Source organism: Brassica oleracea, chromosome C9 (genome assembly GCF_000695525.1).
Source record: "Brassica oleracea var. oleracea cultivar TO1000 chromosome C9, BOL, whole genome shotgun sequence".
Lineage (NCBI taxonomy): Eukaryota > Viridiplantae > Streptophyta > Magnoliopsida > Brassicales > Brassicaceae > Brassica > Brassica oleracea.
This window is the reverse complement of record NC_027756.1, coordinates 15,024,296-15,036,404: the sequence shown is the minus strand read 5'-3', so window position 1 is coordinate 15,036,404 and position 12,109 is coordinate 15,024,296. Positions and strand designations below refer to the sequence as shown.

Below are 12,109 nucleotides of genomic sequence, written 5' to 3'. Positions count from 1 at the left end.
AGCCGTCTAGACCCTAAACATAACCCCTAAAATAAATTAACTAACTAAACACTTAATAAAATCAAATTAAACGTAAAAGTGTTTACTATACACAGAAATATAAATATTATAATATATATGTGTCTATCAATTTTTAAAACATAATATGTTTACTGTATATTTTTTCATTGAATAGATTGTTTCAAACTTTCACATGTATTTGTATCTTCTTCTCAGAGCCGGCTCTAACCCATGGCAACATGGGCAATTGCCATGGGTCCATAGGTCTGGTAACCCAAGACATATATTTAAATATTTAGCATATAGAGGTATAGTATTACAACATTAAATTATATCTATTTAATTTATAGTATCTATAAATCCAATGAATTGTCTATTGTTTAAATCAAATTATCGATAGCCCAATAAAAATTTCTGGTACCTTAGTTTCTATATATTTATTTTCATAGCTAGTATATTATTATATAATACAATTAATTTATATACTATTCTACCGATCACCTGCGGTCGATCCGATTATCTGATGACTCAGAAGTTCATCTGGTTTAGTGTTCGGGTCGGATTTAAAAACATTGAAGCAATCTAATCATGTATCTAAAATGATGGTCAGAACTGGTTATTCCAATTGTGATTTGTTTATTAACTTGTATAAACCAAACCGGGTAAAATGACTTAGTTAGAAAAAAATGTTAGGTTCGATATAGGCATATGTTTAAACACATATATGCATCGTATGTGAATCATTAATGATGTAAATATATGTTTTTTAACTGAATCGTGTCTGTACTCTCTTTATGGTTCAATTCTAGTTTGTAATCCTTTGACAAAAAAAAGAAGAAAAACTAAATCGTGTTTGTAGGAGTAGGTAGTTATTATAATATCAAATAGAGTGATTTGGTAAGGCATAAATGTTATTAAAGAATAAATGAAGTTGGACATTCTAGGCAGGGTTCATTTTTTAAAAAAAATCACACAAGAATCAAGGTTGTGACTTCTGTTTTAATATATAAGACTAGATTTTGACCCGCACGTAATATTAAAATATTTTAGGTTATGCAATAAAATATGTTAATAAATTAATATAATTTGGCATTATATATTATCTAATTTTATAATAATATTTGTGTGGCATATAATATTACTACTATAAAATTTATAATTTTTGTATTTTTGTAAAAAAATTTATTTTGAAAATATTATTATGTAACAATACTGATTTACATAAATTTTGTTTTAATTCTAAATTTGAAATATGTATGAAAATTAAATTAAGTTGAACCTACATAATAGAGAATTTAATGTATAGTGATTAATTAAACCAATTTAGTATAGATACTTAAATAATAAACCGAATTGGTTTTTAATTCAAGTGAATACACATACGTTAATAATAGCGGACTAAAATCTTGTATATACGATATAAATTAAGATCAAATGTTTCATCGATGGAGGAAAGTGTAAATTAATTGTATTACATGGTAAAAGCATTTAAAAAATAACATATGAAATAAGTCATAATTTATGTGCTAAATAGATAAAATATTTTATTTTTAAATTTGAAATAGAAATGAATATTTCTTTTTAAAAACATCTTTTAAAATATTTCTTAAATTTAATTTTTAAAATTAATTCAATTTAAAATTATTATTTTCATTAAAATATTATTAAAGGTATTTTATATAATTATTAATATTTGTTTTCAATCAGAACTAAACAAAAATTTAGTTTCTAATTATACTTTATGATAATTAAAATTTTAAATAGCTAATTTCGAAAATACATTTTAAAAGGATTTTAAAAGATATTTGAAAGATTTTGTTAGACATTTATTTAAGATATTTATTATTATTTCAAATAATATGAAGATATTAAAAGATATTATAATTATGTTATGTAAAATTTAATAAATTTTCTAATGATGGTCAAAATAAAAAAATCACACATGAAAGAAGTCATGACTTCTATTTTAATAGTATAGATAGGTCAAATTTTAATTTTTTCAAAAAAAAATATTTAAGCTTTCAAAAATCTAACCCTAAGAATACATACTACAACATATGTTGTCAAACCCTAAGCAAAAGAATGTCATGATTAACTAATTTCACTCATCTATTTTGAAAACTATTCAATTTTATTATATCTTAATTTGTATCACTTAAAACTGTTTATAATTACATGATTTTAATTTTTCACTTGTCAAAATATTTTTTAAAAAATCTATAAAATATTTTTTAAAAAATCTATGAAATATTTTTAAGATCAACTATACCAGAAGACTTCCATGAACGTCATTTTCTGGGGCTATATTCGTAAAAATGAGTTATGTTTTTTTTGTTTGGACAAGGAGCTAGCCGTAATTTTACAAGACTTTTGAGTTTTTGCATTTGATTCAAGGTTGAGTATATTTTTACCTTCAAATTCAAATTTTGAGTCATATTTAGCAAATTCCCCGAACATAAATGTATATATATATATCAAATTTAATCAAATTCAAAAGTAACATAAAATAAAATAGTAGTGTAATTACAATTACACTTTATAAACAAAAACCTATAAATATGTTTACGATTTTATCATTGGGAAGTTTGCTCAATACAATTAAGTCCTACCATGCCAATGTTATTGGAAGTTTTCTCAGAGGAAGATAGCTATGAAGACGAAGAGGCTAATGATAATCATATCACAAGTCTGTCGCAGTTTGTGTCTGGAACTTTCCTATTACACAAGGCAGCGGTTCTAGAAAGCTTTCATCTCAACATCGCCTCGGAATGCAGCGGTTCCCAGATCGGTCTATGGGGTTAGAATCGCTGTCGATCGCTTCGTGCGTGACTTGAAAATAAGTTTTAATTACGACCACGGTCTTGTCTCGTTACCAAGTAGGTTGTTCAGATTCGAAACACTCGAGACATTAGAACTCAACAGGGTGATTCTTCTGGATGTTCCTTCTCAGTTTACCTTCAGCTCCCTCGTAAAGCTACGCCTTCTCTCTGTCATTTACTCAGACGATGAATCTTTCTCTAGGCTTATATCCAACTGTCCCGTCCTTGAAGAGTTAGCTGTGGAGACGTGTCCCCAAGACAATGTGGTGACTTTCACCGCCGACTTAGCTTCCCTGAAGAGTTTATCCATTGGGAATACGGTCCGAGAGAACCCGCCTAATGACCATTTGTTCGTGATACATTCTCATTCCTTGAAGCGGTTGAGCATTGTGGACTACTTTGGTGAACTTGATCTGATTGGTAATCTTCCAAAACTCGTCGAGGCGAATCTTCAGTCTATGTCCTACCATGCCAATGTTCTGGAGTCTTTCACCTTTGTCAAGCGTCTTTATGTATGCTTAGCTGATAAGGTAAGGTTTATATCATTAGCTAGTTTTGGAAACTGTTACATTGTTTCCTTTTTGCTTATATCGTGTATACAGGCTCGGTATCCCCATGGTACAGTTTTGTTTCAGCTTGTGTGTTTGGAGCTATGTTCATGTGATGATAGCTGGACGAGTATGCTTGTGAGTTTGCTCCACCATTCTCCTAAACTACAAGCTCTCAAGCTTGTTCAGGACCATGGGATGCCTGCGGAGCGTAAGGTTCGATGGATCCAGCCGACGCATGTTCCTGAATGTTTGTTGTTACATCTCAAGAGGTTTGAGTGGAGAGACTATGAAGGAACAAAAGTTGAGAAAGAAGTGGCGATTTATATTTTGAACAACGCGAAGCGGTTAGTGAGTGCAACTATCTATCCTTTCTCAGTTAGTTTGGTGCGCAAACGTAAGATGTTTGAGGAAGTGGAAATTGCAACCACGAGTTTAAGAGCATGTGAGCTTACAGTGGGCTGAAATTTAATCTTACCAAGAGAGTTAAAAACTGTCCAGTTCACTAATTTTGAAGGTGAACTTATATCAGAAGTGGTGATAGCTTGTAGCTGGTGACTAGGTAGGAAGACAACAACGTTGTAATAATAGATGATTTGCTTGTACTTTTTGAGCTTTGTTTGGATCATATTGCAAAAGGCTAGAGTTTTGTAAGTGTTCAGTCTGTGATAACAGATCTGTTACTGTGATATCATGTCACAGTCAAGTTGGTGCGCAAACATCAGATCTTTGAGGAATTTGAAATATTGCAACCAGAAGGGCAAAAGCATATGGGAGCTTACAATGAGAAACTAATCGTACAAGAGAGTTGAAGACTGTGATCCATCCAGTTAGTTCTGTGTAAGGCACGGAAGAAGAAGAAGCTCAGTTTTCTCGCAAAGATTTATTGGTGTCTGGCTTTAGCTTCGAGATTCAAGACTGTTGTCTGTTACAAATCCGCTAAAGCAGGCAGTGTTTGAATTTGTCTTAACTCTTTGAAAGTCCCACATCGCTGCTAAGACAATAACCATGCAAAGCATGAGAAGCGGTATAAAGAGATGAGGCGACGTATCAAACAAAGTTTATTTCCTCTGCATGCAGGATTTGAAGCACTGATTTGGGTAGTTGAATTGAAATGACTTTTGCTATGAATTGTTGTTTCATATATGCAAGCCTTTTACAATTTCACATATCTCGTGAGCAAATAACCTTTATATATTGTTCACATAGATACATAGTTAAGCATTTTGGATTTTTGAATCGTTTTAATCTTATTATGTTGTTGTAAAAATGATAAAAGCACACACATAATCCTATGCTACGGTTAAAGCAAAAACGATTAGAGAAACGTAAGTTTTCTTTTTCTTTTCTGTTCACAAGAGAAACGTATGTTTTAATTGTCATTTTCTCAGACTATAAAAGTAGAAGCAGACAGAATAGCCAATAGGAAGAACAAAAGACCCGTGGAGCAACACACAAACTGGCCTCGACCACTTGCATTATATCTCTTCTTTCTTCTCTTTTTCACAGATTAATTAGAGACCAAATAAAATAAAAAATGGGAGAGACAGAGGAAGTGAGATTGTTGGGAGTATGGTTCAGTCCGTATGCCATAAGACCAAAGATCGCTCTTCGTCTCAAATCTGTCGATTACGATTACGTTGAAGAAGATCTGTTCGGATCCAAGAGTGAGCTTCTTCTCAAATCAAATCCGGTTCACAATAAAGTCCCGGTTCTCATCCACAACAACAAACCGATTCTAGAGTCTCTCAACATCGTTGAGTACATAGATGAGACATGGAACGCATCTGGACCGTCCATACTTCCTTCACATCCCCATGATCGCGCTCAAGCTCGCTTCTGGTCTGCCTTCGTTGATGATAAGGTGTTTCTACGTTTTTTTGCTGGCCAAATATTTACTTTCTTCTTTGTGAGAGTCAGTGCCGGTCCAATATTTTTTGGATGCCCTAAGAAATTTTCTTTTTTAACGATTATATTACAAAAATTTGTTTAGTTTTAGTTTTAAAGTAAACTAAAAAAAATTAAAACCAAAACATAACCCGGCTCGCTTAAATAAAGTAGGCTTAAAACCAAAAACCGATTAATGTAATATCAGTAACATGTCTTTTTATATTTTATCTAATATATCATTATAATTATAATATAAACCACGCTATTACTTTATAAACTAATTCAATTTCGTTAGATTGGTAAACATAATTTTATCAGGTTAATTGCATAGCAATTTAAATTAATATTGTCATAAACATTTCACTGTAGTCAATCATAATTTTAGTAACATAATTTGTTAATACTAAATTTCACATTTTAAAACTAATTATTATTGAACAGTACACTTATTCAATATATTTATTAGAAAAAATTCTATAAACATGGATAATAATTCTTACAAATATTATTTTCTATTAAAAGAAATGCAGATTATATTAACATATAAATACTAAAAACATTCTTAATATGAAAAAATTAAATCAAATATACCCTCTAAAACTATATGTCCTAAACGCTGGCTGGCTTGCACTCTAGACCGGTCCTGGTAAGAATTTTTGTTGGAACTAATTTTTGAACACTTTCATATGTCAAAAATGAAGTTTTATTTGAATGAGAAATGGAGGTTTAATGTGTGTGATTTGAAAAACTTGTACAAAGTAGCAAATACACTCATTGGATATTGGAACTTGGATTTGAGTTTTGATTGGTTAGTTGGACTTCATGTTCATTAACTTAAATCAAATATATGTTGATGTTTTATATTGATAAAATATAAAAAAGAAATACATTTTAAAGTATATTATTTTGTTTGAATTGGTCAAAATTAAACAATAATAATTTTACTCTTTAATTTTTTGGTCAAAACGTGGAATAAATTCACATACTAATTGACAAGAATTAAAGTCTTCATTAGTGTACCATGGAAATTTCATTTTTGTGCTGAATAATGAAATTTGTGATTTTCATTATTTTTCTATAAAATGGCTTATAAGCATTATAGAAAAAATATAGACTTTCAACAACAACAAATCACTTTCTCCTACTTTGAATAGTTATGTTAGTATTTTTTTATTTATTTTGAGTCTCAGAGTACATCACAAAATTAGGTTCGATAGATTCTGTTTTTCGGTGACGGTAAACAAAAACAATGCTGTAGTTGTATCCTGGGATTTAAAGATTTAAGAGTGTAGAAATCTTATTTTACTACCATAAGACAACTGATATTTTTAAAGAATAATAAAAGCTTAAATTAAAATTACAATACCGAAATAGAAAAATAAGGAAAAATTGCATAGTCGAGATGGTTAATCTCTTTCTTTAAATCTTTAAACGCCCCGTAGTGTGACGGTTTCATAGCGCTCGGATTCTCAGGATACAACTACAATATTGTTTCTGTTTACCATCACCGAAAAACAGAATATATCGAACCTAATTTTGTGATGTACTCTCTATCGAACCTAATTTTGTGATGTACTCTCAGACTCAAAAAAAAAAAAAATACTAACATAACTATTCAAAGTATGAGAAAATGATTTTTTGTTGTTGAAAGTCTATATTTTTTCTATAATGCCTACAATCCCTTTTATAGAAAAATAATGAGAAGCACAAATTTCATTCTTCAACAAAAATGAAACCTAATGGAGACTTTAATTCTTGTCAATTATTATGTGAATTTATTTCACATATTGACCAAGATTTTAAAGAGTAAAATTATTTTTTGTTTGACCAATTCAACATATACTGTATTTTATTTATAAGATTAAGTTAATGAACATGAAGTCCAACTAACAAATCAAAACCCAAATCCAAGTTCAAATATTCAATGTGTGTACTTTCTACTTTATACAAGTTTCTCAAATCACACACATTACACCTCTATTTCTCATTCAAATAAAACTGTTTTTTGATATACGAATACATTATTCATAATGTTCAAAAAAAAAACAGTTCCAACAATTTTGTGCTATATATTTTATATTTACCTTTTACTTATAATTTATATAACTTATTAAATAATTCATAATAAAAAAGAATTTTTTTGCTTAGTAATCAATTCAAAAAGTATGGATACGTATTCACATTCATTGTACACCTTATTAAATCTCATCCATATAAATGGGATTTAGTCCAGATCTCTCAAAACTCCAGTATATTTACAAATCTATTGAAACTTTTAAAATCCACAATTCAATACACCCCCTTATATTATCTTACATAATACATTTACACAGAATATATAATATAGTAGATAGAAGATGGAAACTATATGGACAACAGAAAAAGCTATCTACGTGTATTTAAAATTTTCATCAATCGTTTCGAACATGGTGTATTTTAACTCATTAATATAATCTAAACCATAAACCAAGTCAAATTGAGTTAGTCTAAATCAAAATCAAATATCCATAGGGTATGTTAATTAATATAGAAAAATCTATAGTTCATAATTACATGGATTTTAGCTTGATTGGAAATTTTATATTAAGATTTATATTGTATTCGAGTCGAGGATAAATATAGAAAATATTTATCATGTATTCACTTGACTAAGGTAATACATAGCTAGCGAAGAACTTTTTACGTTAGACTATGGTAATACATAGTTGCATACAAAATTTAGAAATAAGTTTTGTTACCTTATATGTTTGAAGATATTGTTTTCTCAATATTTTATGATTAATATACATATGTTCTATTAGTTTGTGATATTTGGAAAGTAATGTAATGAAAATATCGCAGCGGCTTTGGTTTTAAATATTAAGTGCACAATCCACATAATAATATGAATGTAACTGAATGTAGTAAACGAAACGAAATTAATCATCCAAAATTTCTTTTAAATATATGTTACTTTAAGTGTTGTATTATTTTTATGTAATGATTTTATCTTCATAGATTCTTATTCATCCTGCGCTTTGAGCAGGTTACTACCTAGTACAAGTATTATTTCTGGATCTCTCATGATTATTCATGTTTTCATAATTTTGATAGAGTTGATTTTCGGATCTCCTTATAATAAACCCGAATAAATATATATATATTTATTTATTTTATAGAGAAAATCATATGTAATTACTGATTATATCAGCCAAAATGTAATAATGGATGTTTGATATTGATCCAAAATTTCTTCAGTGAGTTAAAGCTTGATTCAATATAAACATATAAAGATTCTAGCGTGGGATAACCAAACCTTTAGTAAAACGAAAACATTAAGCTTTTGTGTAAGATTTTAAAACAAACGTACCTTCAACTATTTTCACTAGACTTCCCTTTTACAAATGCAGTGGTTTCCGGCACTGAAAGCGGCAGCAATCACCAAATCGGAAGAGGCAAAAGAGAAAGGCATGAAAGAAGTGGAAGGAGGGTTATTGCAACTCGAGGAAGCCTTTGTTTCTATAAGCAAAGGGAACCCCTTTTTCGGAGGTGAAGCGATCGGGTTTATGGACATTTGCCTTGGAAGCTTTGTTGGTATCTTGAAGGCTAGGGAGAAGCTTAAAGGAGAAAAACTTTTAGACGAATCAAAAATACCTTTTCTTTGTAAATGGGCCAACGAGTTCTTGTCTGACGATACCGTGAAGAATGTGGTACCGGAGATCGATAAAGTTGTTGAGTTTCTAGGAGAGCTTGAGGTTAGAGCTCAATCAGCGGTTTCAAAAACTTGAGATCATCGTTGAAAGCAATGAACGTGTCACGTGTGTAATGTAAGTGCGAAAATAAGTGAAGGTTGAAGTGTTGCGTTGAATGTATGCTATTATTTTATACAATGATGTGTATGGTTTATGGACTACTGTATGTTCATTATATATTTATCGATAATGCAAGGAACTGATTGCAATGGACCTGATGGCAATGGTGGTGGATCCATAAGCTTGGCCAATCTTTTCAACTGAGCTTGAGGTCATTCAAATCCTCAAAATGTGTTTTTCGGACTGCAAGATTATTTATTTCACAAAGGAGCAAAATGAGATTGCTGATTCGCTAGATAGGAATGCTTGTTCTTTTCATAGACCCCTTTGTTTTGTTGGTTGTTCTATTCCAGTCTAGTTATCCAGACCACTTCAAGTTGGAGTAATAGAGCAGCCGTTTTTTTGCAAAAAAAAAAAAAAAAAAAAAAAAACAGAAGTTGTGTGCAGGTGCTTGATCGGTTCAGTTTTGAGCAGGAGTCGTGCGTGGGAGCGAGGTCTCACAGCGACACCTCAAGGGAGGCCGTTTTTTTGCAAAAAAAAAAAAAAAAAAAAAAAAGGCAGATTAGTCGTTCCAAGGAAAGGTCGACATTTAAATATTAATCTTGAGTAATGTTAATTTCTAGGTCCTTATATTAGTCTACTATATTGTGCCCCATTCCATCTGTCCCTCTAATAATTCAGAAATAAATATATTGACTTCTGCAAACAATAGAATACGATCTTTCCGTTTCAGAAAGTTAATAATTGTTTTAACTGATTATGTAAATACAATAATATGTAAAATATTTAGTTTTTCATCAAAATAAAATAAGAACCAAAGCAATTTGGATAACCAAATTAATAGTAGAAAATCCACGAAAACAAAATGTGATAGTTACTAATTTTATTTATTTCTTATTTTTATATTTAATATTTATTTCTTTTTATATTTTTTTAATAAATTAAAGAAAAATTATAAATAGATGTATAATTATCATTTATCCTTGTAATGAAACATAATTTAATCACTTTAGTTATTGGCACTATTTAAGGAATAAAAACTAAAATATGTATTTAGCAAATTTACCTTCATTGAAAACTCTTTATATCTTCAATTCTTTTTCAAGTACATTTAAAATGTAGCTATATCTAACGGTTAAAATATTATTTTGTTAGTTTTAAACAGTACTATATTGTTGATGGAGTTTTACAAAAAGTAGTATGTATATTGTTAAATCATGATACTAAGGTAGCAAGACGCTTGCACAAGATTGAAGAAGATATGGCTTACATATATATATATATGGAACCAAGCATTACAAAGCTCCAAGACTTTGTTTGGAAGTTAAATATTCTTCAAAAAAAACTTTGTCATCTTATATGGCAGTCAATCAGAAGACATATAATAATTACGAGGAATTTGAATCATCGTTACATGTAATGTGATAATATTTGTCAGAGATGTTGAGAATGTGATGAGTCTGTAACCCATGCCATCTTCGAATTCTACCAGCACTTCAAGCGTGGACTCTAGCAGCTACACCATCCCATCTTAATATATTCCATGTGTCCAACATATACACTAATATAGATTATCTCTTTTGGACGAAGAACATTATTGCTGATCCAGAGATGGACATGAATCATTATCCATGAATTATTTGATATCTCTAGAAAGCAAATAATGATAAACTGTTTAGAAGGGTTAATGGAGATCCACTTGAGCTGATAAAATATGCCGAAAGAGAATGCTAAGCATGGTTCATATCAAATGAGCAATTGTTGTTCTGAACCAAACCACAGTAGCAACATCTCAAGTCTTATGCTTAAAATATATATGTTTGATAGATGGTTCTTGGACCTATACATCGATCTTTAGTGGTTGTGCATGGATGCGGAAAGATAGCACTGGAAAAACATAGCTTAGGAGCACAAGAAACCAAAGACGAAAAAAATCTGGATTGCATTCTGAGCAGGAAGCGCTACGCTGGGCAATGAAAAATATATTGTCTCATTCGACATGCCAACACTTTGGGATGGACTGCAAAATGTAATAGCGATGTTAGGAGAACCTCATGCATACCTAAATTTATCGACATAGTTAAAAGAGATTCAAGAACTAAAAAGAAGATTCAATGATTTCAGGATATTTGTTATAAATCATATTGTGGATGTCCATAACCGGCCCGGTCCATAACCGGTCCATACCTAGAGAGAGAGAGAGACGGCCGCGCCCTAGAGAGAGAGAGAGCCGGTGGCTGGAGAGAGAGAAACCCTAGTTTCTCTTTTCCTTATTAGTTTATGATTTGTACTCTTTCCATATTTGTATTTCTTTTCTCTAGTTTTTCCATTATTTACGGTGTAATTCCTATATATAAAGGGCTCCTGATGTTTATGAATAAGACAAAAACATACATATTATATTCTCTTGTTTTACAACACGTTATCAGCACGATTACTCTAAAACCCTAAAGCAAAAGTCCCGACCTAAACCCGAACTTATCCCGGCGATAATCCTAGACGGCTCGAACCCATCCCGATCGCGAAACCCTAAACCCGATCGTGAACCTTCATCCATACTCAAGGCGTTCCCGATCTAAGCTCAATTCGCGACCCGATAAGCAGCCAGTTCGATACTCAGCACGTTCACGACCCGATAGCTGCTTTCTCCCGTTCGCGACTCGTCTCAGCTTCAATTCGTTCGCGACAAACAGCAACCCGTTCGTGACCCGACAGCAACGATCAGCTCGCGTTCTTGTCTATTAGGTGGTCCATTCAACCCGACTTGAGGTTTAGGTAAAACTAAAACCTAAGAACAAAACCTTAAGGCAATAGATCCAATCCCTGATAACCTAAATTGAATCTTATTGCTTGATTAAAATCGAAACCCTAATTCCCTAAAGCCTAGCCGCATGCATACCATGCAAACCCTAATCGAAATTTGATTTGATTGTTTATGTGATTGAATGTTTTGAATCTGATTATCATCACATATAACCGATTGCTAGGATTGATTAATCTCATACTTGAATTTGGTTGATTGAATTGATGAACTAATTGAATGTTATCTTGCGATAGAAAT

General features: G+C 31.1%; 1 protein-coding gene and 1 pseudogene across 1 annotated transcript; both read left to right on the top strand.

Moving 5' to 3' along the window:
* Window positions 1–2,610: 2,610 nt before the first annotated feature.
* On the top strand, window positions 2,611–3,832 carry LOC106314412 (annotated as a pseudogene).
* A 966-nt stretch (window positions 3,833–4,798) lies between these two features.
* On the top strand, window positions 4,799–9,178 carry LOC106318137 (glutathione S-transferase U16). Its single transcript, XM_013756001.1, has 2 exons — window positions 4,799–5,231; window positions 8,647–9,178. The coding sequence occupies exons 1-2, from the start codon at window positions 4,905–4,907 to the stop codon at window positions 9,022–9,024; spliced, it is 705 nt and encodes a 234-aa protein (XP_013611455.1). The 5' UTR covers window positions 4,799–4,904; the 3' UTR covers window positions 9,025–9,178.
* The last annotated feature ends 2,931 nt before the right edge of the window (window positions 9,179–12,109 follow it).